Source organism: Macaca thibetana, chromosome 1 (genome assembly GCF_024542745.1).
Source record: "Macaca thibetana thibetana isolate TM-01 chromosome 1, ASM2454274v1, whole genome shotgun sequence".
NCBI lineage: Eukaryota > Metazoa > Chordata > Mammalia > Primates > Cercopithecidae > Macaca > Macaca thibetana.
In genome coordinates, this window is record NC_065578.1 from 59,223,896 (window position 1) to 59,251,670 (window position 27,775).

The window sequence follows — 27,775 nt, forward strand, 5'->3', positions numbered from 1 at the left end:
CCTTCACTGTCTCTCTCTCTCTCCTGCTTTGCCATAGTAAGGTATGCTTGCTTTCCCTTTGCCTTTTGCCTTGATCGTTAAGTTTCCTATGGCCTCTCAGCCATCCTTCCTGTTAAGCCTGTAAATCTATAAGTCAATTAAACCTCTTTTCTTCATAAATTACCCAGTCTCAGGTAGTTCCTTACAGCAATGTAAAAACAGACTGACAGAGAAAATTGGTACCAGGAGAGTGGGGCACTACTATAAAGATACATGAAAATGTGGAAGTGACTTCCAAACTGGGTAATGGGCAAAGGTTGAAACATTTTGGAGGCCTCAGAAGAAGACAGGAAGATGTGGGAAAAAAATTTGAAACTTCCTAGAGACTTGTTGAATGGTTTTGATCAAAATGCTGACAGTGATATGGACAATGACGTCTAGGCTGAGGTGGTCTCAAATGAGAATGAGGAACTTTTTGGGAAATGGAGTAAAGGTCCCTCTTTCTATGCTTTAGCAAAAAGACTGGCAATATTTTGCCCCTGCCTTAGAGATCTGTGGAACTTTGAACTTGAGAGAAGTGATTTAGGGTATCTGGCGGAAGAAATTTCTAAGCAGCAAAGCATTCAAGATGTGACCTGGTTGTGTCTAAAAACGTACAGTCATAAGCATTTACAAAGAGATGGTCTAAAATTGCAATTTATGTTTAAAAGGGAAGCAGAGAAAAAAAGTTTGGAAAATTTGTAGCCTGACTATGAGGTAGAAAGGAAAAGCACATTTTCTGGGGAGAAAATCAAGCTGGCTGCAGAAATTTGCATAAGTGATGAGGAGCTATATATTAATAGCCAGGACAATGGGAAAAATGTCTCCAGGTCATTTCAGAGATCTTGGCAGCCCCTCCCATCACAGGCCTGGAGGCCTGGGAGGGAAAAATAGTTTCATGGACTGGGTCCAGGGCCCCACTGCTCTGTGTAGCCTCAGGACGTGGTGCCCTGCATCCCAGTTGCTCCAGCTCCAGCTGCGGCAGAAAGGGACCAAGGCACAGCACAAGCCATGGCTTCAGAGGGTGCAAGCCCCAAGACTTTGTAGCTTCCATGGAGTGTTGGGCCTGTGGATGTGCAGAAGGCAAGAGTTTGGGAGCCTTTGCCTAGATTTCAGAGGATGTATGGAAATGCCTGGATGTTCAGGCAGAAGTCTGCTGAAGGGGTGGAGCCCTAATGGAGAACCTCCACTAGGGCAGTGCAGTGGGGAAATGTGGGATTGGAGCTCCTGTACAGAGTCCCCACTAGGGGACTGCCTAGTGGAGTTGTAAAAAGAGGGTGTACAGTCCTCCAGACCCCAGCATGGTAAATCCAGTGACAGCTTTCAACCATGTACCTGGAAAAGCCACAGGCATTCAATGCAAGCTTGTGAAAGCAGCCAAAGGAGTTGTACCCTGAAGAACCACAGGGGCAGAGCTGCCCAAACCCTTAGGAACCCACCCCTTGCATCAGTGTGCTCTGGATGTGAGACATAGAGTCAAAAGAAATTATTTTGGAGCTTTAAGATTTAATAACTGCCTTGCTGGGTTTTGGACTTGCATGGGTACTGTAGCTCCTTTGTTTTGGCCCATTTCTTCCTTTCGGAATGGGAGCATTTACCCAATGCCTGTACCCCCACTGTATCTTGGAAGCAACTGACTTGTTTTTGATTTTACAGGCTCATAGGTAGAAGAGATTTGCCTTGTCTCAGATGAGACTTTGGACTTGGACTTTTGCATTAATGCTGGAATGAGTTAAGACTTTAGGGGACTGTTGGGAAGGCATGATTGGTTTCGAAATGTAAAAAGAACATGAGACTTGGGAGGACCTGGGGGCAGAATGATATTGCTTGAGTCTGTGTCCCCACCCAAATCTCATGTCAAATTGTAATCTCCATGTACTGAAGGAAGGGCCTAGTGGGAGGTGATTGGGTCATGAGGGCGGATTTCCCCCATGCTGTTCTCATGATGGTGAGTGAGTTCTCATGAGGTTTGATGGTTTAAAACTGCACATGTACCCTAGAACTTAAAGTATAATTAAAAAATCAAAACAAAACAAAACAAAAAAACTGTGCCACTTCCCCCCTCGCTGTCTCTCTTTCTCTCTCTCCTGATTTGCCATGGTAAGACGTGTTTGCTTCCCCTTTGCCTTTCACTGTGATTGTAAGTTTCCTGAGGCCTCCCATCCATTCTTACTGTACAGCCTACAGAACTATGAGTCAGTTAAACTTCTTTTCTTCAGAAATTACTCAGTCTCATGTAGTTCCTTATAGCACTGTGAGAACAGACTAATACAGCCAAGTACTAGGCTAGATGTTGGAAATATAGTGTGAGGAAAATAGTCATGCCCCTTGCTAGCATGGAGATCACTATGTAGACTTTAAACTAACAAATAACGCAAATACACACATAATTACAAATAGTGATAAGTGTTAGCAAATAAAATGACTGGGTGCCATGACAGAGTACAGCCCAAGGGACCTGATTTTGATGACTTGGGTAAGGAAGGCCTTCTTCAAGTTGCTCATGAGATAGGGACTGAGAAGAATTTATGTATCTGCATCCCTGAGAATATTTTGAGGGATCACCCCTCTAATTCAATTCAAGTCAATGTATCCCCAACCCCCAATTCAGTTCAAGTCAATAAATATTTATTGAGAACCTACTATGTACCAGGCACTGCTCTAGACACTTTGGAATACATCAATGAATAAAACAAAGACCCTTTCTTCCCCGTGGCACTATCATCTACTGTCTGTCAGGGAGATACAGATAATAACTAAACAGATGATAAATCAGCAAATTACCTAATTCATTAGAGGTTGATAAGTGTATAAAAGAAAACACAAGAAGACTAGCTTAAGGGGAACAAAGGATGGGGACCACAGCTTTAAATAGGGTGGTTAGTGTAGGTCTCATTGACAAGGAGATATTTGAGCAAAAACTTGAAGAAGGTGAGGGAGTTAGCATAAGGGTATCTGTGGGAAGAGCTTTCAAGGTAGAGGGAACATTCAAAGGATAGGTGCTAAGCTGAAGTCTGCATGGTGTGTTTGAGGAAGAAAAGAGGCATGGTGTAACTGGAACAGATTAGGGAAAGGAAATTTTAGATGGAGCCAGAGAAGTGATGGGGGAGCAGCTCGTGTAGAGGACTTTGATTTTTTTTTTTTTTTTTGCCTTCTACATGTAATAACATACTCTTGCAGTGTTTTGAGAAGAGTAATGATGTGAACCCTTTTAGGTTTATTAATAGATTATAATAGCTGTAGGAGTGAGGATAAATTAGGTATAAGAGTAGAAATAGAGTTCAGTTAGGAGGCTATTACAGAAATCCAGGAGAAAGATAATGGTAGTGTGGATGGGTGTTGTTAAGTAACAATAGAAGGGGTGACAGGGAACCAGATTCTGGATATAAGTTGATTTGCTAATTAAATAAATTAAATCAATAATTAATAATCTTTCAAAACAGCAAGTTCCAGGCCCAGTTGGGTTCACTGGTGAATTCTACCAAAAATTTGAGAAGGAAATTGTAGTAGTTTCCCCTTATCTACACGGTGTATATTCCAAGACCCATTGTGGATACCTGAAACCACAGCTAGTACTGAACCCTATATATGTCCTATGCACAAATTTCTTTTTCCTTCTTCACAATTGTACGAACAGAAGATTTGTTCTTTTCGTAGATCTTAGCAAACTCAGCATACATTTATTTTCCTCATTAAGTTGCGAGCTTTCACCTTTTTACATAAGAAATTACTTTACAGTTTATCTTTGGCATATGCAAGTTGCCAGCATTATTACTTTTTTGCTTTGAGGCCATTAATAAGCACAATAAGAATTACTTGAACACAAGCACTGTGATACCATGACAGTCAATCTGACAACAAAGACAGCTACTAAGTGACCAACAGAGGGGTAACATATACAGCATGGATATGTTGGATGAAGGTATGATCATGTCCCAGGCAGAACCAAGCAGGATAGAATAAGATTTCTTCATGCTGCTCAGAATGGTGCACAACTTAAAATTTATAACTTGCTTATTTCTGGAATTTTCCATTTAATATTTTCAGACCATTGGTAACTGAAGTCATAGAAAGTGAAACCACAGAAAAGGGAAGCCTACTATAATTTGTCTTTTTCTCTGTGTGCTTTTAAGGGTTTTTCTTTACCACTGGGTTAAACAATTTGATCACAATGAACTTTTGCATGGTTTATTTCAAATTTCTTGTGTCTGAAGTTCATTGAGCTCCTTGGGTCCATGTCTTTATAGTTTACCCCAAATTTGAAAAAATTGCAGCTATTACTTGTTCAACATACTTTTCTTCCCTTCATCCCTCTCTTCCTTTTCTGAGACTCCAGTTTTCCATGTATTAGGTTGCTGGTGTCACAAGACCCAATGATGCTCTGTTAGTTTTTCCTTCATTTTTTCACACTGAGTTTTATTTTACATAGTGTCTATATCTGTGTCGTCAAACTCACTTATTTGTTATTGTGTGTATTATCTTCCATTGCTTCCATAACAAACATTTTTCTTTCAGGTATTGTATTTTTAAAATAAACCTTATTTTTTTAAAGTAGTCTTAGATTTTACAGAAAAAATTCAAGGTAGTACGGAGAATTTTCACATGCTTCATACTTGGTTTCCCTTTTGGTCAATATCTTACATTCATATGATACTATTGCTATGATTAATGGACCAATATTCATACATTATGATTAACTAAAGTCCATAATTCCAATATCCTTAGTTTTTACCTAATATTCCTTTTCTGTTCCAGATTACCTCCAGGCTATCCCATAACATTTAGTCTTCATGTCCTCTTATGTTCTTGTTGGCTGGGACAGTTTCTCAGATCTTCCTCATTTTCAATGGTCTTCACAATTTTGTGGAGCACTGGCTAGGCATTGTGTAGAATGTCTCTGTTGTGAATTGTTTAGGGTTTTTCACATTATTACACTGGGGTTACATGTTGTAGTGGAGAAGACAGTGTATTTTTTTTTTAATCTCCAGAAGTTGTATTTGGATCTTTTTAAATCTTCCATACCTTTCATTATGTTCACGTCTTCCTATGCCTTCTTGAACAGGTGAAGTGTATTTATAAGTGCTCTTTTAACATGCTTGTTTACTAACTGTATTATCCGTGTTGTTTAGGAATCTGCTTGTATTAACTGGTTTTTCTCTGAATAATACGTCCTAATTTTCCTGCTTCTTTTTGTGCTCAGCAATTTTTGTATACATTTTAGAAACTGTGATTTTTGCATTGTTGATCAAAATTTTCTGTTCCTTTGAAGTTGGGGGACTTTGTTCTTAGATATAATTAAGTTGCTCAAAAACATTTTGATCATTTTCAAGCTTTGTTAGACTTTTAAGATTTGTTGAGTTTGTCTGGGGGTAATTTGGCACCATCATTACAATGCTGTACTTTTTTAAGGTTTCTACTCAATGCCATATGTGGTACAAGATCTTCTTCACTAGCTGGTGGAAACATGAAGTATTCCCAATCCTATATGAGATCTAATGATGTTTCTACATCTTTCTTTTGGTGTTACTTTCCCTGGCCTTGGGTAGTTGCCTCAAATGGATACATTAGCCAGCACTCACATGAAGATTTAAGGGTAACTCTTAGAAATCTCCAGAGAGGGCTCCCTGGGGATTTCTCACTTCTCTACTCCTCTGTACTGTGCATTTTAGTCTTTTTGGCCTTCCTGAACTCGAAACTCTGTCGCTTTAACTCAGGGAGAATGCTGGGCTCTGCTTGAATTCCCCATTCCTATGCAATGAGCTAGGCTCACTTGCTTTGTTTTTCTTCTCCCAGGAGTCACTGTTCTGTGCTGTTTGCCATTCGATGTCTGAGAATCACTGCTTCACATATTTTGTCCTATATTTTTGTCATATATTTTTAGTTGTTAAAGGTGGAATGGTAAATCTAGTCCCTGATAGTCTGTAATGGTTGTAGGTGGAAGTTTCCTGCTTTGTTTTTCTACAGCGAAGAAGACCCTCTGGTCACAAAAAAAGCAAACCTTCTTAACTCTACCAAGTGATGAAATCGATCGCTTCACACACAGAACTCCCACTCTAAAGGCAGATCTAGTGTTTGGTATCCTAACAGAAGACAGAGTGAATAAAAAATTCAGGCTGCTCTCACAAAATGTCATTCCCTAGGTAGGAGTCTAGAAAATCCAAGATCAAGGTGCTGGCAGGTTAAGTTTTTGGTGAGGACCCTCTTCCTGACTTATAGATGGCTACCTTTTGTATCTTCACATGGAAGAGACAGGAAACTCTCATGTCTGCTCCTCTCGTTACAAAGACAGTAATTTCATCATAGGGGTTTTACCTGTATGACTTCATCTAAACCTAATCACCTCCCAAAGCCAGTCTCCAAAAACCATCATATTTGAAGTTAAGGCTTCACCATATCATTTGGGGAAGGGGTGGTGGATACAAATATTCAGTTCTTAGCAAAAGTTGACTTACTTTATTTCATTTTGGTAACCCAAATCTTGATGGTTAAGCAATGTTTCCAGCAGGCTCAGGGTCAGATACAATCCATGCTTCCCACATATAGCCCTGACCTACAAGTTTGAAAAAAAAAAAGATTTCACTAGAATACAAAATGTTTCAATAGGATACGATTAATATTTTTCTCATAATTAGAAGCTATATTTTTTTGGCAAAGAATTAATACCCAGCAGTATATTCTACCATTGAGGTATCCTTCAGGATATGATTTAGGACAAGAATGTGCAACTGAATGCTTACCAGCAAGTTTTTATACAGTTGACACAGAGGCATACTTCATTACTCAGAAGCCACTGGGGTTTGAAATGCTGATCTTACATTTTTATCAGCCATGGAATGGGTAGTCAATGCCTCTGTATTATACATACTTCATTATATAGGTGAATTGCTAAATGTTTTTGTTTCATCCATTTCTATTTGCAAAACAAGCTTGTTGTATTAGTGGGGTTAATATTACTATCTACATTTTATATATGAGGAAATAAAGACTTGGAGAGATTAAGTATTTCCTTAATGTCACATAGCTAATAAGTTATGGAACTTAGTCTAGAAACCAGATGCTCAGATAAATATTTGTTGAATGAATGAACGAGGTGTCATTGAAGTTTCCCAAGTTCATAATATGTTCTAAATCTTGTTCTGAACTAGTACAAACTAGTTCAGTTCTCAGGTTGGTGGGTAAGTGACACTTAGATTCAAATATTTCAAACTTTTAGGGTGTAGTAACTTTTGTTGTATATTTAGAATAATGGTTAAACATATAAATGGTAGAATCAAACAGACCTTATTTGAGCACAGGTCTGCTTCCTGTGATCTCTCTGATCTTGGGAAGTTACTTAACCTTTTTATAGCTGCAGCTTCATTTATTAAACAAGACTAGTACTTCCTACTTCCCAGGATTCTGTGAGGATTTCATGATAAAGTTAGCATTTAGAATAGTGCCTGGCTCTTAGTAGGCATTTGATTAATATTTGATGAAATAAAGAAAAGACAGAGGGAGGAGAGAGGAAGCAGAGGGAGAGAGGAAAGAAGAGAGAAGAGGGGAGAGTAGGGGAAAGAAGAGAGAAGGAAAATAGAGAAATGGAAGAAGAAAGAAGAGAGGAAACAAGGGAGGGAGAGAGAGAGAAATAGCAGGGTATCAAGGAAGGAAGGGGAGAAGAAAGGAAAAAACAAATGTCGAGTTTAGTGTGTGGACTATTTACACTAAATTGGACATTTCTAATAATAACTATGTAAATAAATATATATAAAAAAGCAGCTACTAAAAATAGCTATTTAGTACAAACATAACTACGGTTGAGCATTCCTAATCCAAAAATCCAAAATCTGAAACTTTTTGAGTGCTGACAGGAAACCACAAGTGCGGAATTCTACACATTAGTATTTAACACAAACCTCGTTTCATGCACAAAATTATTACAATTATTGTATAAAGTTACCTCCAGGCAATGTGTATAAGTGATATATGAAACAAAAATAAATTTCATGTTTAGATTTGAAGTTCTGTCCCCAAGATAGTTCATTACATATACGTAACTATCCCAAATCCAATAAACATTCAAAATCCAAAACACTTCTGGTCCCAAATATTTCAGACAAGAGATACTTGACCTGTATTTTTAGTCACTGTTACTATTTTTAGAGGAAGTTCAGTGTAGTGCCTGTTTTAATCCTATCTTTTTATATTGATACTTCAGCCTTCGTGGGCTTTGCTGACCCTGGAGAGACTGCCCTTCCTGAAGTGTGACTTTTATCACCTAACCAACTTATCCAAAGCCCATACCCCAACCATCTATTTTATTGATGTGCTCACAGAGCCACTATTTACCTGCTCTAACCACCCTGGGGCCAGGTACAGAGCCTGCTGGTTATGCAAGCTAGCCAATCCTAAGCCTGCTTACTCTGCTCTGTCCATTCCTTCCCGAAAACGCACAGAAAGTCTCGTGCCCACATTCCCCTCATTCTCTCTGCCTCCTGACAGAACCCAGTGCTTCCTCTGGCCTTGCAAGGTGTGGCCTGGCCCTGCAGGGTGTGGGGTGCCCTCTCCTTTCAGCAACCATGAGAAACAAACTATCTTTTCAGTAGCAATCATCTCATTTCCTGATCTGTTGGTCTCACCATACTTGAATAATCATAAAACCAACATTTTAAAATGACAACAAAAAGCTCATCCTCATTTGTCTGTATGAAAGGAAAGACAACCAATCTGGATTTGAAACTCGCATGTTCCTATGTATAGAGGAGAAATGTCAGGGAAGCTTAGAAGAGGAAAAAAAAAAGATTTATTTGAATCATGAAAAAATAAATAGAGTTTGCTAGAAGAATAAGGAGTTGAGGGGCATTCTAGGCAGAGGAAAAGCATGTGTAAATATGGGTGAGAAAAAGCACGGTGCTTTTTAGAAGCAGCATTTATTTTGACATTATCCATTCTGCTATCATATCCCTTTTCAGGTTGGGCAGTAATTAGCTGTTATTTGTTGAGCATTTCTACAAGGTGGTGGCTTACTCAGGACTGGAATTGGGTTTCATTCATTTTCTTATCACCATTGACTAGCACAGTATTGAAACATAAAGGATCAATAATTATTTAATAAATGTATATATGAGTGAAAGAGGCCATGAATGCATGAGTTGAATTCACTGAAGAGTGGCATATGCATGAGTGGAGATGGGCAAAAAAATAAAGTTCAAGAGTCAGAGATTGGTCATGCTAGGCCATTTTACTCCATAAATAAGAACTGAACTATCTTCATGATTAGAACATATTGATATATTTTTGAACATCAATATTAAGAGAATATTCTACAAACAGATCACTTACTTCTGGCAACATTGAGTTTTGCTTTAGGCTAAAATGAACAGCATATTAGAAATAGTACATCAGGGTTCCTAGAAGCAGACTGATTGATAGCTGCTAAGAACGGACTGCTGCCAATTATAGAGGCACAACAGAAACATCTACCAGAAAATAACAGCAATTCCATGTTAGTCACGATTATTATTAAAATCCTTTAAAACATCAATATTCATAATGAGGACCCTTGGTAAGAAAATGTTTCTGTGTAGTTTCTTCTGTTTATTAAGGAAATGTTTTTAACCAGAAGTAAATAAAATATCTGTTATTAAAAATTACATGTGAAATAAACATTCATTTCCCCAAAATGCTCCTTGAAAGAGCAGTGCACACTGTCTCAGCTCCCTCTTTTCCCACAGATAGCTCCATTTGCAATTTACCTCTTCATTCTGCTTAAACTATGTTTACCACGTTACTAGGAATCTCCATGGTTTTAAATTTAATGTATACTTTTCAATCCTATTTATAGATGATCTCGTTGCAGCATGAGAGATGGCTGATCATTGCCACCCTTCTCCAAACTCTCTTTGTATTTTGCTTATTTTTTTTTAAACCACTCCTATGTCTCCTTTGATTGTTTTGAATTTCCTTTGTTGGCTTCTCTTTGTTTACCACTCCTTAGCAATGAGTGCTCTCCTCAGCCTTCTTCCATTCTCACTTGTCATTACATCCCTGGGTAATCTTAACTACTATGAATTCCACTCCATATTGAAAAGTCTTAAATCACTATTCAGTTTTCACCTCTCTAGCCAGATCAGCATGTTCAAAACTGAACTCATCACTCCTTCCTCTACCCCTCTCAATTACTCCTTTTCTGTTTCCTATCTCAGAGAATGGCACCACTGTCCATCAGGTTGCCAAAGCTAGAACCTTGGAAGTCATTCTTTATTTCTCCCAAGTCGGGGCCCCTATCCAATTAGTCATCAAGACTTGCTTTTCTACCTCCTTGATGTCTCCATCCCTCCTGGTACTGCCTTGGCTTAAACCCTCATAATTTCTTGCCTGGATGATTGAAACAGCCTTCTAAAAGGTCTCTCTGCCCCCAGTTTTGCCTGCTTCTAATCCATTCTCCAAATTCGATTGGAATGCTCTTTTTTCTCATTTGAATCTGATCATATCATTCACTTGTTTAATATCCTTCAATGGTTCCTTTGGACCTTCAGTATGAAATTCACGCTCCTTACAAAGACCCTTCATAAACTGGCTCCTACTTTCCATTCTAAAGTTGACTTGAGCAGGACTTACAGTTTCCTGAATTAGCCATGCTGTCATGTCAGTGCTTTCACATTGCGACTTTTACTGAGAACACTTTCACACTTTCCCATCTCTTCCCCTGTCTCCAAGTTTTTTTTTTTTTTTTTTTTTTTTTTTTTTTTTTAATAAGTCTTGCCTCTGTCACCCAGGCTGGAGGGCAGTGGCAGGATCTCGGCTCACTGCAACCTCTGCCTCCTGGGTTCAAGCGATTCTCCTGCCTCAGCCTCCCAAGTAGCTGGGACTACCATGTCCATGAGTAGTGTGTGCCACCATGCCTGGCTAATTTTTTTATTTTTAGTAGAGAAAGGGTTTCACCATGTTGGCCAGGATGGTATCCATCTCTTGACCTTGTGATCTGCCCACTTTAGCCTCCCAATGTGCTGGGATTACAAGCGTGAGCCACCATGCCCAGCCGCCCTGTCCCCTCATTCTTTGCCAAACTCGCCTGTCCTCTAAGATTCAGTGTTTACATCATCTCCTCTGGAGAGCTTTCAGGTGAGGGCACATTGGTGTTCCTTCTCTGTGTTCAAAGTCACTGCCGTCATTACACTGTCACACAGAATTGTGATGACATATTTAAAACATTGCCTTTCCCCTGAGCTCCTGGAGAACTCAGGAGCCCAAACCATAAAAGTCTGTTGTCCTCAGTTCCTACTTCAATGCCCAGAACACAATGAGTGAGTATTATGTCAAATGCAAGAATGGATTAAATATGCCATATTGATCAGAAAGGTGGCTGTTGCATTGGAAGAGGAGAAAGATTCAAAGTTAGTAAAAATCTTTTTTATACTTTTAAGGCAGAGCTTAAAGTTATAGAAAACACTAAATATGAAAATAGAACCTGACAAACTACAGAAGGAGGTCTTAAAGTCCTGGTCCACTTAAACACATGTCTTAGCTAGAGTCTTGCCACAAGAATGAACTTCACATTCACAAACCCAGGCTGTCAGTAAGGGGACTTCCTCCTGATGATGAGGAAGCTACATGAAAATGAAGCAAAGAGTAATTAAAACAACCTATGTTCCAGCTAGCTCCTCCTGGGAGGCAGGTTTGGGAGCAGTTTGGGAGGGGTTTGTGCTGTGAAGCAGAAAGAGGATGAGTTCAAATGCTGAAGAATATGGATTATGTAAAAGGGTTAAACTGAGCCTGCATGCATAGAATGTCTTAGGTTCTACAACCCTATTGAATTTACACCTGACTTGGATAATGATCAGGGAAGTTAATAAATAAATGAATGTGTATCCACATTGCCTTGGCAGTCCTAACAGAAACCATCATTGCGTTGAAGGTATGCTAGAGGAACAGGATTAGTGAGTCCATAGAATGAAGATGGCAGATACTTTATATACTTCTATACTGACCTTTGTATATGGTCAAATTCCATTGATTTTAGTGACAAGACCCGTAGAATATCCTTTAAAACTGCATTTATTTATCTTGGAAATTACAGATGATTTGTGAACCCTCTGAAATGGTGGCTGTGTGGATGTGCTTTTAAAATTTTTTAAAAATCTTTCTGGACAGAAAGTGCATAGCTTTCATAGTCTGTGATTCTCTCTCCTGCACCCAAAGGAAATTCAGAGCTACTGGCCAAAACAACCCCCCCGCCCCCGCAAAAAAAAAGAAACCTTTTAACTCAGTCATAACCTTTCCTTGTCCACTCTGAAGTCTCATGTTAAGGAGTAAGGGAGTAGAGGTATCATAATGGCTGCTTCTGTTTCCAACGTCCCTTCGGCCTCAATTCGCCTCATGTTCTGGGGAAACAGAATTCTATTTTACGTGCCTCCCAGAACTGTATTATGCTCTGAGTGAGTTCCAGATGTCTTAAGAGATGCCAGATGGCTCATGAAAGGCAGACCAGCTTCAAGGAAAATGTACCCCATTTCTTTGGATCTGAACCATAAAGTTAAGCTTTCAGGGATGGCTGTGGGGAGAAGAGCATTCAAGATTCAAGGTCTGCCCTGACAACCAGACCTCAATGTGGCCATCACTTGACTGTGGGAAGATTCTCCTTTCTTAGGCTGTTTTGAAGCGAGACCCTCACCAAACACTGATTTCTTTTTTATAAGAAGGAAAGGAAGCATATACAGTGAGGGCCTTATAAATCAGATAGTATGCTAAATGCCTCCACATATTTATTTTATTTAATCCTCACATAGACACAGGAGGTAGATATTTGGGACCCAGATTTGCCAGTGGAAAATCTGAGACTTAAAGAGCTTTAGTAAACATATTTTGATTTTCAAGTTGTTTATGTTTCATTCTATGAGTATCATCTGAGAATATTCAAACTTCACCATTGGGTTATGTGGTTTCTAATCTAAGAAAAAATTGCGGCTAAGAATTTTTAGACTAAGAGACTATTTCTGTAGATCTTCTCACAAACAAGGCCACATGTGCTGTGTGGACTCTCCTAGAATGCTCTATCTCTCTTTCTCATGAAATATGCTTGCATGTATAATATTCAAACACACACACACACACACACACACACACACACACACACACACACACACACAGTTTTGCCTTTGCACAGTTGATTTTAATACAGAAGTTAAAAGAAAAATGCTTTTATCCTAGAATAAGAACTCATTTTCAACATATCATGTCCTTGCTCCTTAGTAAACATCACCGTTTTTTAAATTCTCTGACTCCCTCAATTCTAACCTCTGTATACCTAGATGAAAGGCATTTTCCAATCTTTCTAACAGGAAGTTTTTGGCCTATAATTTCCAATTCTTTCTAATCTTCTGGAATTCTAACTCTTGTATATTGAACTCAATGGAATCATCCAGATATCTTCTACCTAATGAAGTGCCGATTCTGCCTCTCAGTTTCCATAACTCTTCTGGAGTTTGAATCCTGGCCCTGCCACTTGTTAGCCGTGACTCTTGGATGATTCAATTGGCCTCTTCGAGACTCCGTTGTTTTTTTTTGAGACAGAGTCTCGCTCTGTCACCCAGGCTGGAGTGCAGTGGCGTGATCTCGGCTCACTGCAACCTCTGCCTCCCGGGTTCAAGCAATTCTCCTGCTTTAGCCTCCCAAGCGGCTGGGATTACAGGCATGCTCCACCACACCAGGCTAATTTTTTTTTTGTATTTTTAGTAGAGACGGGATTTCACCGTATTGGCCAGGTTGGTCTTGAACTCCTGACCTTGTGATCCATCCACCTCAGCTTCCTAAAGTGCTGGGATTACAGGCATGAGCCACCATGCCCGGCGAGACTCAATTTAAAAAATTTATTAAATGGGTATTGTAAGGACTACCTAGATTTTGTAGTATTTTGTACAGAATTAACTTTGTAAGTGTTATATGAGATAATGTAAGCAAAGCATTTAGCACAGTGCTTGGCACTTAGTAAAAGTGTAGTGATGATGAGGTGTTGCTAATAGAGTTACAGTAGTAGTGGTAGTTATTATTTTACCTGTATCCATAGTAGCCTTATGATGGGATTTACTTGGCTGCAGCAGTTCCATGAATTATTATGGTTCTGGATTCTCTTCCATGAAGCGCATCTGCACTATTAATTAATGTTCCAAAACAGCATGGTAACCTCTACCGGCAGTAAATTACATTGGTCCCTAAAATTTGGTTTTCCTCAGGGATGGGACACCACATGCTGTTCTTATTGGAAGCCAGGAAAGAGTGTGAGAAATAAACATTTGGCCTTGAAAAAATAGTTGTTTTCCATTATGAAATATTATTTGGGTGTTGTTATATCCTCTATTATTAACATAAAACAACCCAGTATAAATAATTCCTGGATCAATTTCACAATTCCTGTACATTTCACAATTCCTTTTCTGCCTTGTTTTTCACTTCTCAAGCAAAGAAAACAAACACTTGTGTAACATATTCCACAGGCAGAATACAGATCAGTCCTGTGCCTTATTACTATAGACCCAATGCCCTAAAGTAGCCTTTATAGAGGAACAAATCTGAAATTGAATTTTGGTTACCTTAGGTGGAGGAAGGCAGCCAGAGAATGAGCGATCTTCTTTTCGAAAACTCAGATTGAGATTTTCTATGTTGAGTCTGCCATTGGTTGTCCTTAGTGCCATCTTCAAAATCTCCAACAGACTCCTGTTCACTTCTGGCTGTGAGCTGGAGTGTTGAGGTGGAGTGCTGATTGGAAGGGAAATGGGGAAGGCTATGAAAAGATGATCCACTCAAAGCAGCTGCATGCTTTCCTACTACATCTCTCAACTTTGTTACACACTGTGGAACCAGCAAGCCCATCCACGAAGGCCCTCTCAGTCTTGGGAACCTGGTCATGAGGCTGCAGGCAGATATTTCATAGCTTAAATTGTACCTGCTCCATCTGAGTGAGCTCTACCATCTCTTTTCCAAGAGGCATCAACCAATCTGACTACACCAAAGGCCAAAATTGTTAATCTATTTTTATAACTGTATTTTTTTTCTAGGTTGAGACAAAAAATAAGTAATCATAGTAGTTTACCTGCTTGATTTTGCTTTTCTTCAACTCAGATAATTACTGATGCAAATGAAATTTCTAAACTGCTCACTGCCACAAGCAAAGCAAAGCAGATTCCACCAGATCCCCATACCAAGAGAACCTAGTTCCCTGGGGGGATATCCTGAACCAGTTGAATTTCCTGCATTAACCTTGACTCTGCTCCTTATATCTGAAAAACCCAGAAATGTTTGGGAGTAATTACTTACAGTCTGGCATGCAAATGTACATAATTATTAAGATGGTCTGTCTAACTGACTATCATTATTTTAAATAATAGGTGAAAAGCAACAGGGTGAGATGTTTTAGTCACTGATTTTATGAAACTGGTTTGATATGTTTACTCATCTAACAGCCAAATGTATTTGTTCCTCCAGATCCAGGCAGACTATTGCTTCCTCTGTGAAGCTTTTGCTGTTTTCCATTGTTTCAAGTTAAACACCAAGTTCCCTAGAGGGACAGTCCATGACACTGCCCAACTTCTACCCATCTACATCGGGTTTCTTTCAGTGGTATACTGGTAAATCTTTAACAATCAGCTCTGCAAGATAAAGCCCTAATTTGTTGCATTACTGATTTCCCTGGTATAAATACTCCCACCATGGTTGATTTCAGGCTACCACTGTGACATTGCTGAATGAGGAGTTGGGAAGAGGTGTGCATCATCGGCCCTCATGTCTGGCTCCTGCACACCCCTGATTGATACACTTATTCATAGTGCTTTGTTCTTTTCCTTAATAGGTCTCCTTCAACTTGTAGTCACATCTCTATTTCCTTATTTTTTCAAGTCTGACTTCCTCCCTAGTAGTCTGCTCTAAGAGGTCAAGTCTGTTTTGTTCCTTACTGTTTCCCAGGGATCTTGTACAGTACCTGGAATTGATTCATATCAGATGTATATAACTTTGTCCAAAGGTCATATTATTTCCTTTTTATTTTTTTTGGCTCTGGGACTCTCACACAAGCTTTGGCTCAAAATTATGCTATTCTGAACCTCTTAATAATACATAATATTTTCCAAAAGTTTGGTACAGAGAAGGAATAGTGGGCATGTGTCTTTATTTTGGTCACCAACTTTTGCATCTGCCTTCACCTGTCCAGGGAGTTCCCCAGCTCATGAGACAGTCCTCCTCTCACTGTGGCAGAGGAGAATGCCAACTATTTGCTTTACCAGCCTCTCTTTGCTGCAAGAGCACATGACCCGAACACTGTCAATCAGATATCTCTGTTCCAGATCTGAATCATAAGTCTTCCTTCCTCTTTTCTTGCAAGGACAGTTTCTGGGGATAAGAGTTCATGAAGCTTTGGTCCCTGGCTCACTACCCTGAGTACTGGATGGGCAGGTGTGGTATGGAATCCATTTACTGCAGCTGGTAGGGTTTCTTAGAAGACCTGTTGCAGATATTTATTTCATCTGGTCCAATTTAGGAGATGAGAGCTCTTGCCACCCCTGCTGCCACTGGCAATGCTGGAACCTTTTAAAACATCACAGAGCTACCCTATTAGAGTCTCTACCTGACAGATCATGAGAAGGGGATTTTCCTGATCCATACCTTAATTAACAAAGAGCCTGGCTTTATTGCAGGCCGTCAGTCCTGTATTTCTGCAAACATACTGTCTGGTTTTTATAAAGCAGCACCTTCTCTGCTACGCTCAAAATGATTTCTTTATGCACCTTTTCTACAGAACAGATATTCAGGTATCCCTGAAAGTAAATTGATGTGAGCTCTTTAGAAAACTGGAAGTGCCAATTACATTCAGCAAATATTATTGAGCATCTTCTGTATGCCAGGAACTATGTTAGAACTATGCTAGACACAGAGTTGGCCAGGACAGCCACGATTCCTAACCTCATATGTCAAATAAATAACTGAAAATGCCATAACTGCTATGAAGGGGAAGGACTACGGGACTATATAACACAGAGATCTAATCTTATCTAGGTATCAGCAAAGGCTTTCTGTCTAGGACTCTTAAGACCTTATATGCCAGGGAGTGGCCATGTATTCTACTGCATGGTCTATGACCTCTCAGGGCCAAAATTTACAGTATGTATTATGTGAAGGATAGTTGCTGTTGGTTAAAAATTTGTAGGGCTTTATGGCTTTCAGTAAGACAGTTGCTCCCAGAGTGGTATTTGACTGGAGTGCCTAGATGGCAGTATTGTTTTCTTTGGACCATGAGCCCTAAAGGAAGAGACCAGGCTTTGTCAATCCTGTAATTCACTGTGGCCAGCAAAGTAAGCCTGGCAAACAGCTCACATTCAATGAGTGTTGAAGTTATCACAGTGAAACAGGGCACACTGTAGGAGGAATCAAGTCCAACCGTTGGCCCAAGGATGTTTTCAAACAAACCAACCAAACAAACAAACAAACAAAAACCCCTACCTTCTTCCTAGACTAAAACACTTAACTCTAATGCCATAGCTCTTAACCACCATGCCACATTATTTGCAGCTGAAAAGAGTGTCTTCTAGAAGAATAGTTAAAAATAATAAAAACACTTATATAGTACTTACTATGTGCCAGTCACTGATTTTTGGAATTTTGCATTTATTAACTCAGTTACTATTACAAATCAATGAAGTGAAGTATATCATCCCCATTTTACAGTTGGAGAATGGAACTACAGAGAAGTTAAGTGAAACGCCAAGGTCACATAGCCCCAGAGTGGCAAAGACAATAGTTGTGGCCAGGCTTTTGCAATGGAGGCTATGCTCCTAACCACTGCAATTTGTCACCTTTTTTTGGCAAATATGAGAATATCATACTTTATTGCATTTCATCTCTGATTATATTCCTCACATCTTATTTTTATTTTGAGTAATTTCTTTCCCTTGAGATTATATGAAGTGACTGCGGATGCCTGAACCTCAAACCTTTTTTTGCTAGTGTCTGCAACCCAGGAGCTGACTGACTGAACATCTTTTTGGAATCACACTTTATAGATGAGCTCTGTACCCGTACACAATCATTTCTTACTTCATAATGAGGTTTTTCATTTTCACACAGCAACCTCATAAAAAGACACATGCTTGATGTTAAAAAACATATGCAATTGCTGCAAATAACTTTCTATGTTGGCCTGCGCACAAAAAAGAGAGAGAGAGAAAACTCTGAGCACAAGCCAAGTGCTGGTGAAGAGCAAAGTGATTCTGCATCGGGTGAGGTGTTTGAGTGAACGCCTTCAAGATCCCTGCCAGCACTAGGAGTCTAGTGCCGTGGACTGACTGAATTCCCTCAAAGTTCCTGTGTTGAAACCCTAATGCCAATGTGATAACATCAGAAGGCTGGGCCTGTGGGATTTGGTCATGAGGGTGGAGTCCTCATGAGTAAGATCAGTGCCTGTCTTAGTCTATTTTGGGCTGCTATAACAGAATATCTGAGATTGGGTCATTTATAAAGAACAGATATTTTATTTCTTCAGTTCACAGGGGTGAGAAGTGCAAGGTCAGTGGCAGGCATCTTGCAAGGGCCTTCTTGCTGCATCATTCTGTGGTGGAAGGCAGAAGGGCAAGAGAAGGCAACGGTGAGAGATAAACCCGCTTTTACAACAAATCCACTCTCTTGGTAACTAACTCACTCCTGAGATAATGACATTAATGCATTCAAGAAGGCCGAGCCCTGTGACCTAATCACCTCTTATTAGGTCCCATCTCCCAGGGCTGTTGTTGCATTAGGGATTAAGCTTCCAACACATGAACTTTGGGAAAACACATTCGAACCATAGCAATACCTTTGTAAGGAGAGGCCCACAAGCCAGCTTGCTCTGTTTCTGCCATGTGGGGATACAGAGAGAAGTCAGCAGTGTGCATCTTGGGAGAGCCCTCCCAGAACTCAACCATGCTGGTGCCCTGATCTTAGACTTTCAGTCTTCACTTCAGAACTGTGATTCATACATTTATGTTCTTTATAAGCCACCCATTTTATGGTACTTTTTTATAGCAGCCCACACAGACTAAGACACCTAGGAACAAAACCCTCACAAAAAAGGAGAAGAGTACCTTTGGCTATGAGTGCCATGACTCTCAGTTTTTCTCAGGTCTGCAGCTGCTTTGTTTTGCTGTGGATAATCTGATGCTGCACTGTTTAAAAACCAGAGTAGCTTTTCATAATTCACCTGAAAATTACATGTAAAATAGAATATCCTCATTTAATTTATATGTAAGGAAAGAGGCCTGTTGAGATAAAATGTGTTTGGCAAATTTTTACATTAAACATTTTTAAAAAAACCACTTAAAAATATAGTATCATAATTATTGGTGTTTTTAGCAAGTATTCTAATTATTTTCCCTTCTGGACAAACGGTGAAATTGTACTTCCTGGTTGTCTTGTGGTTGGATAAGGCCATGTGACTAGTTCTGGCCAATGAGTTATAAGCAGAACTGAGACCCTGTGAGCTAACATGAGACCCTCCAGGACTCTTTTTCCCCTTCTGCTGTCCTGTCCAAAAATATCCTAAAGTGGCTGTTTCATCATCCTGGGTCCCAGAGCTAAAATGACAACAGTGTTGAGAACTATGGCTGGCTCTATGGAAATAAAAATGAGAAAAAATAACCTTGTGTGACTTTAAGCCACAAAGATTTTGGGGTTATTACTATAGCATAACCTAACCTCTAGCCTCTCTCTCTCTCCCCACCCCTGCCCCGACTCTCTCTCTTGTTCCTTCTCACATATCTTATACATTTATTATATATGCTGTATTCAGCAGATATATTTAGCTACATTGAGCAGATATATTCAGATAATCTGAAGACAAAAATGTATTAGGCTAAATGAAAAATCTGAAGACCCTTTTCCTGCACAGGAAAGGACTGAAGGAATGTCATCCATTTCCACCGCTAGGCTGGATGCCATCCTAGGGACTCTGGTGGACAGAGAGCTCCAGGGTAGCAGAGGGGTGAGCAGTGGGAAAGAGAAGCTAGATAAGGTCCCTGATAGAAACTAGGTCTCAGGCCAGAAAATTTGGTTGAACTGAATATTCATATAGGTTGCACTAATAAATCAATACTGTATTGCTAAATACTTCTCATAAATATATAACTAATTCTATTAGTTTGCATTTATCACATTACTAAATCCTGAGACTAAACTTGCAAGGTTGGTTTTGGCCCGATTTTCTGGATGAGATCATTGAGGTATGGGAGAACTTAAGTAGAGTATGCTCCATGTCACAGAGCTAATGATGGTAGGATTAAGATTAAAGTCCGGGCCTTCTTTTTTAAGGTTTCTGCTGTCTGTTGCTTTGCCATTGATACATGCTCACTAATGATTTTCTTATTGCTATTATTTCTTCCTAGTTTAGGGTATTTTCCTCTGGCTCCCTGAATTTGGTGACACTTGGACTACTCTTTATATTCAGATATAGGTATGAGCTTGGAAAATACAATGCCCAAAGAACTCTGGCCCTGTCACTGGGAAACGTGTGTCTTAGCATGGGGTCTGCCATTAATTCTCCGGGTTTCCTAAACAAGTTCCTGGACATCCTCTGGGCCTCAGTTCCTTAATCGGTAAATTTCAAAGATACTCCCCACTTCTAAATCTCTAGGAAGTTGTGATGACACAAAGGAGATCTTTGCTCAGTCTCAATTCTTACCTTGGGTCCTGCAAACTAAGCTAGCTCATGAATAGACTAGAGTGGGCCCATTATCTTGAATCTGTAACTACCCTGATGTTGTTTAAAAGCTGACACTGTGAGTTGGGGCAGGGAGGACCTTTAAAGAGAAATGAAACAGAGCAAAGAGACCTAAGTCTATTTTCCATTCCAACTAGAAATTTCTACACATGAATATAAATAAGCTCTTTTTTTTTTTTTTTTTTTTTTTTTTTTTGACACGGGGTCTCGCTCTGTCCCCCAGGCTGGAGTTCAGTGGCGCGATCTCAGCTCACTGCAACCTCTGCCTCCCAGGTTCATGCCATTCTCCTGCCTCAGCCTCCCGAGTAGCTGGGACTACAGGTGCCCATCACCAGGCCCGGCTAATTTTTTTGTATTTTTAGTAGAGATGGGTTTTCACTCTGTTAGCCAGGATGGTCTCGATCTCCTGACCTTGTGATCTGCCCGCCTCAGCCTCCCAAAGTGCTGGGATTACAGGCGTAAGCCACCGTGCTTGGCCTAAAAAAGCTTTTTATCTCAGTAGTCAGTGATAAAAGTCATTTGCAAGAAAGTTGCTGACTTCTTAATCTTTTACCCTGGTGGGTACAAGTTAAAGAAACAAAAGGAACCCACACTTCCAATAGCATCATGGCCATACCATTTCAGGAGAACCCCTCTTAGAAAATCTCTGACAAAGGATTTTGACTGTTGGTAACTGTAGAGGGACTTCATGCTTCAAAAAGAGGCGGCTCAGCTGAGATTGGAGAAGAAATCCTGAAGAGATTGGGTCCAGGATCTTCAGCTCTTTCTGAAGTTTTTCTAATAAGTTGGAACGCAAAGGACGTGACTTGAGTTCTCTTCTGACCACGGCAAGAAGAAAAGTGTCTTCGTTTGTTGTCCCACTCGGCCTCTGGCCAATATCCTAACAAAACAATGAAAAACAAAGAGCCAGACTCTTCAATCAGCCAGCTAAAGACCAAAGCAAGGAAGCAGAGGTGCACTGGGGCTGGTATCTGAGCATCCACTCTCAGGCCTGGCCTGGAGCAGGAAAAGTCAGTGGCACTGAAGGTGAGCATTCAACCTGGTGTATTTATTATTTACAATGCATCAGCTCTCTTCCTTCAGGAGAAGAAAGCAAATCCTAGAGTAAATGGTCTGGTAGAAGATGCTTTAACATACATCATTTGCCTTTTACAAAATAACTGCTTTGATGGTATGAGAATTTAGAGTAACACATTTTGGAGACCCATTGTAGCTGGGAGTTTAGCACGGGGGATGCAAATTAAGGATAGTGTCTAGACCCTGACTGAGTTAACTGGGAGCATCATGGCCCTTTCTGAGCTCAGCAATCCTAGAAAAGGAGGAAGGTGGGAGGAACATGAGGAGTTCAGTTGAAATTTTTAAGGTTTGTCTGTGAACTCCCCAGGACACTTTCTGGAAAGCTGACTGGATAAACGAAGTCTGGTGTCCATTTGTCCATTCTCAGAGTGTCTTTATTTTTATTATTTAATTATTTTTTTGTAGAGGTGGGGTCTCACTATGTTGTCCAGGCTGGTCTCAAACTCCTGGCTTCAAGTGATCCTCCCATATTGGCTTCTCAAAGTGCTGGCCTTACAGGTGTGAGTCACTATGACCAGCCCTCAGACCGACTTATCATCTGCTGTGCTCTACATCAAGAAATACAGTCAACAAATAATACTCCGTCATCTACAATAGACACAACTCAACAATTCTTAGTATACACACCTCAGGTTGGTCAGAGCCGCCTCTCACCATCTGTTCCAAGGACCAGTCTCTAAGCTTTCTCCTGGGAACGCCATGCACATAGGATAGGGACTGGTCTCCGGTTGGTACAGAGCTACAGTGGACATTTGCCTGACTGGGAATCTTAACAGAACAAGGACAAAGGGAAGCAAGGAGCAGAAGAGGAGGTAGGGAAGAGAAGGAGGAAAGAAGGGAGAAAATGAGTAAGCCAACCAATTTCTTTAAGCACATTCCCAGTTCTAAATGAACTTCTGCCCATGTATCATTGAGTCATTGAATCATCAGTGAAAAAATGTTGCCTTCACACCAATTTCAGCATTATACGCTTAACACATGTTAGACAAATATATTCACAGGTAGGTATGTTTCATTTGGGCAAGAAAGTGTCTGTGACAGGCCAAAAATAATAGGTAGAACATAAGGTGTTTATAGTCAAATGTGGGGTTCTTATTAGAGATAAGGGTATCATTAGGCTGTTTTAATTAGGAGGTTCAGGAAGGGCAGCAAAGGTAATTGTTAACTTTGACAAGAGATTGAAAAGCTCAGAATATTATACTGTAGCAGTAATGTCACTAAAAGTTACAATAGCATAAATGATAGAATTAGGATCAATAATAAACCCCGTTCTCTCTTGCCATGGAGCATGGTATATTAATTGTGTTTTTAAGTTATTCATATTTTATGGTGTTTTGACATCTTAAGAAGGTAGGCCTTGCTGGCTGGGGGGACTGCCCCTCCCAGGACTATCTAATTCCTAGAGATGGTAAACAACTGGCCTGCTAATACATCTTTCATATGCAAACCAATCCTGAGTTCAAAACCTAAGATACCTCCTTTATTTAACTCTCACACAGCAAGCCTTTTTTTCTCCTGCCCTAAATAAATCCAAGACTAGGTTCCAGACAACCAGGATAGTCACTATGCCCCAAAGCCTGGGGGAATTATTCCAGCTAGCCAGTCCTAAGCTGTTTGTTCTGCCCTGCTTTGCCTTTCCCACCTAAACCCCAGAGAAAGGCTATGGCTTATGCTTTTCTCTCCTTGCTCCTCCTTTTGCCTCTTGATGTCCTCAAGTAGCCCAATGTGGTGTGGAATCCCCGCTTCTCTTGGGAAATGAAAGCAATTAACTCTTTTTTCAAAGGCAATTGTCTCCAAATATGTTATCTTACCGTACCTGATTAAAACAAAAACTTGGTACAAATCAAGACACGTGGTTATTTTATTTATTTATTTATTTGTTTGTTTATTTATTTATTTATTTATTTTTGAGACAGAATCTTGTGTTGTCACCCAGGCTGGAGTGCAGTGGCACGATCTCAGCTCACTGCAACCTCTGCCTCTCGGGTTCAAGTTATTCTCCTGCCTCAGCCTCTAGACACATGGTTATTTTTAATACCAGGTAATAGAAAGGTGCCATGATCAGAAGGATTCTCTAGAAACTACTAAATTGACAGCCATGTTGAATAACCTATCAGTATGAATAGCAACCCAGAGATGTTTTATAGTCATGAACATTTTAAGGAAAAACCAAGAGGCTCTCTAGAGTGAGCAGAAGTGGGCAAGAATGACAGAGAGTTCTGAATAGGCATAAAAATCACAAGAGTTATTTATTTGGCTCATACTCTGTACAAGGCACCACATGGGTGTCCTGCTTATGTCATTATTTAAATCATAACAACGACACTACAAGGTAGGTAGTACTAGCACCCTTTTACTTTTGGAAAACCAAGGTTTGCAGAAGTTAAATAACCTCATTCCTTCATTTAAAAAACATTTATGGTTTGTCTAGTCTGGGCCAGGCACTGTCATTAGCTCTACAGTGAAAAAAACAGACTCAGCCCCTGCTCTCACAGAGTTTGCAGATGGTGGGAGGCATAGCAAGTAACCATGCAATAGAAAAGGGATTCTAAGGGCCACTCTCAGAATAGTCCATGGTCCACCTGATCTCAACTGGGTGGTCCAGGTCTGAAGGGAATGGCATCTAAATCTAGGCTTACAAGATAAGTCAGGTTTGGATTTGGATAGGCTAACAAGTGGGGAGGGAGGAGGAGAGGACAAGAGGATTACAGGAAGAGTGAACTGGATATAGAAAACCCTAAAGGTGCATGCATGCAGGTAAGAGATGATGCTTTCAAAGCATAGTTTAACTTTTGGAAAAGGCAAAAGATAAACCTGGAGAGAGAGGCAGGAGAAAGGCAATGAATTACCTTTAGTCTTGTTAGCATCTATGCTTTATTCTGAGGGCAATAGGAGCTATAAAAATATTATTAGTAGAGCAATGACTAGAGCAGAGTTGTCCAAAACTTACTCCCTAGTAAATTGTGCAGATATTTGAATCCTTCTTTTCACAATTACCCCAGGGTGAGGGAGATTCAATGTTCAGTCCACAGAGCAATTTCACTCTTTTTTTTTTTTTTTTTTTTTTTTTTTTTGAGACTGAGTCTCACTCTGCCACCAGGTTGGAGTACAGTGGCGCAGTCTTGGCTCACTGCAACCTCCACCTCCCGGGTTCGAGAGATTTTCCTGCCTCGGCCTCCAGAGTAGCTGGAACTACAGGTGGATGCCACCATGCCCAGCTAATGTTTTTTTTTTTTTTTTTGTATTTTTAGTAGAGATGAGATTTCACCATGTTGTCCAGTATGGTCTTGAACTCTTGATCTCGTGATCCGCCCACCTTGGCCTCCCAAAGTGCTGGGATTATAGGCCTGAGCCATCGTGCCTGACCAATTTCACTCTTTAAAATATTTGGCTAGGTATTTCAGACATATTGCTCACAGGACAATATGTTTCTTTGCAAATTATTTGTAATATAAAATATTTCCATTTTCAGCCACATACAAATATATATTTTTTTACCTCTGAGAAGTTATGTGTTTCTATATGATAGTGTTTTAAAGAAATGTTATCAATACTTCATCATTCCATGAGTCAAAGTATCTTTCAGTTGCTTTTGTTTTCATTTAAACATGAAAATGTATTAAGTGCCTTTATCCTTGACACTACAGATACAAATGAACAAGGCAGGTGTGACTCCTGCCCTCATAGTTCTTTGGGCCTAGACATCACAGGCTGAGTTTTATTTATTTATTTTTTTGAGACAGAGTCTCGCTCTGTTGCCCAGGCTGGAGTGCAGTGGCACGATCTCAGCTCACTGCAACCTCCAGCTCCCGGGTTCACACTATTCTCCTGCCTCAGCCTTCCAAGTAGCTGGGACTACAGGCACCCACCACCATGCCTGGCTAGTTTTTTTGTATTTTTAGTAGAAACAGGGTTTCACCATGTTAGTCAGGATGGTCTTGATCTCCTGACCTCGTGATCCACCCGCCTCGACCTCCCAAAGTGCTGGGATTACAGGCGTGAGCCACCGCACCCAGCCACAGACTGAGTTTTTTGGCTTCACCTATGGAAAGAGGAAAATATACTGTACGCCCAGGAATGCTGTGAAGAATGAGTGTTATGTATTTTAAATATTTTATAATTCTAAAACCTTATGATATATTTGTTGTGTTTTGTGTATCTTCCTCCAGTAATATGATCTCCATGTGGGCCAGGACTCTGTCTTGTGCCTGGCTGACACCCCCACAACATCCAGAATAGCCCTGAATCTGCTGAAAAACTAGAGCAACAGCATGGGAGAATGGGGAGGAGCTCTTGGTGCATGGGTTCAGGCCAGCTGCAGGCTGGGCTTCAGATTTCTCCTTTGCTGATTGATTTAAGTCACGTGGGGCTGTTGTTTTTCCAAAGTGAAGAGTGTTCCCCATGTGTTAAAAAAGATAAAATGGGAAATTTTATCAAGATTTCCCATGTTTCTGACCTTGGGATTTGTCAGAGCACCCATGAAGTCTCTAATACCATAGATTTATCTCATTTAGTTTACTTTGAATCACAAAATGCCAGTTGGGGACCAACACCATAGCCTGAAGTGACTTCAATCAATTCTAGTTGTGTGATGTTTGCCTAAAAGAACTGGTACAAATGAAGCACAGAAATCTAACACAGATTTACTAACTCTTCTGGGGGTGTTGGAACTTGCAAGAGTGGGAAATGTAAACAAGTTTTTTAAAGGTTGCTTATAAATAAAACTATTTTTGAGTGTGTGTGGAGTCATCCACATTCTCTTTCAAGACAAGTGAACACAACAAATCATCTTAACATTATGCAATGGATAGCTGTGGTTTGGGAGAAAATTTCCAGAGATAGCATTAAATGCAGATGTGAAAAGTTCTGTTTCTTGAACAACTTAGACCAAGGTACGGGGGTGTTCTAGAAAGCTGTTAAATGACTCAAAAATGGCCACTAGTGATAATGAGGACAGCCATGAGAAACATCAAGTAGAATGTTGGATACATTTTTTTAAAGAAATGTAGACTTAGAAAAACATGTATTTCCAAATTAATATTATATGTAATATGTGATTTTAAATGTGCTTTAAACAAATTAATACAATACATATTGATATTAATCATTTGACTATTTTACTCATATTTGTAACAATGTATATTTTGTTTACATTTTAACTTTTAATTTTGGAAACTTCAAACACAGGCACACGTAGAGATAACAGGATGATGAAACTCCCTGTGCTCATCATCAGGCTTCAATGATCAGTTGACAATCTTGTTTTATTTATCTCCACATTACCCCCACCAGAGATGAAGTGAGCCTAGACAGTGTGTTATTTCGTCCACATTATTTCAGCATGTGTCTATAAAGCAGTGGTTCTTAAAGTATAGTTTTTGGGCCAGAAGTTTCAGCTTCACCTGGGATTTTGTGAGAAATGAGAATTTTTGATACCCACCCCAGACCCGCTAAATAAAAATTTGTGGGATGGGGCCCAGAAATCTGTGTTTGAATAAGTCCTCCAGTAATTCTGATTTAGCACACTGAAGTTTGAGAACCACTGCCCCAAGAATGAGGACTCTTTTTAAATACACAATAACATTATAACACTTTAAAAATTCCTTATTATTAACAGTAATTCCTCAATACCTCCAAATGTCTTATCAGCCTTTAGAATCCCCCAGTTGTCTGGTAAATCTTATTTTCATAGTTTATATATTCAAAATATAAACCATATATTGCAATAGGTTAATATTTCTTATAGCTTTTAAAATTCCTTCCTTCCTTCCTTCCTTCCTTCCCTCCCGCCTTCCTTCCTTTCTTTCTTCCTTCCTTCCTCTCTCTTTCTCTCTTCCTCCCTCTCTCCCTCTCTTTCTTTCTTTTCCTTCCTTCCTTCCTTCCTTTCTTTCTTTCTTTCTTTCTTTCTTTCTTTCTTTCTTTCTTTCTTTCTTTCTTTCTTTCTTTCTTTCTTTCTTTCTTTCTTTCTTT

The 27,775-nt window shown here is 39.8% G+C and overlaps 2 protein-coding genes across 2 annotated transcripts in view; both read right to left on the bottom strand.

Annotated features, from left to right (window-relative positions):
- The window catches only part of LOC126962825 (mitochondrial import receptor subunit TOM22 homolog), a 448,771-nt gene that overhangs the window by 202,321 nt on the left and 218,675 nt on the right, over positions 1-27,775 (bottom strand). The window lies entirely within an intron of this gene.
- Positions 1-27,775, bottom strand: part of C1H1orf87 (chromosome 1 C1orf87 homolog) — a 1,078,851-nt gene that overhangs the window by 28,611 nt on the left and 1,022,465 nt on the right. The window contains exons 5-9 of the mRNA XM_050804178.1: positions 22,433-22,573; positions 21,345-21,608; positions 19,098-19,213; positions 14,583-14,748; positions 6,471-6,568 (exon numbers count right to left, since the gene is read on the bottom strand). Of these exons, the coding sequence (XP_050660135.1) occupies positions 6,471-6,568; positions 14,583-14,748; positions 19,098-19,213; positions 21,345-21,608; positions 22,433-22,573 (785 nt within the window). The remainder of the gene's footprint in view (positions 1-6,470; positions 6,569-14,582; positions 14,749-19,097; positions 19,214-21,344; positions 21,609-22,432; positions 22,574-27,775) is intronic.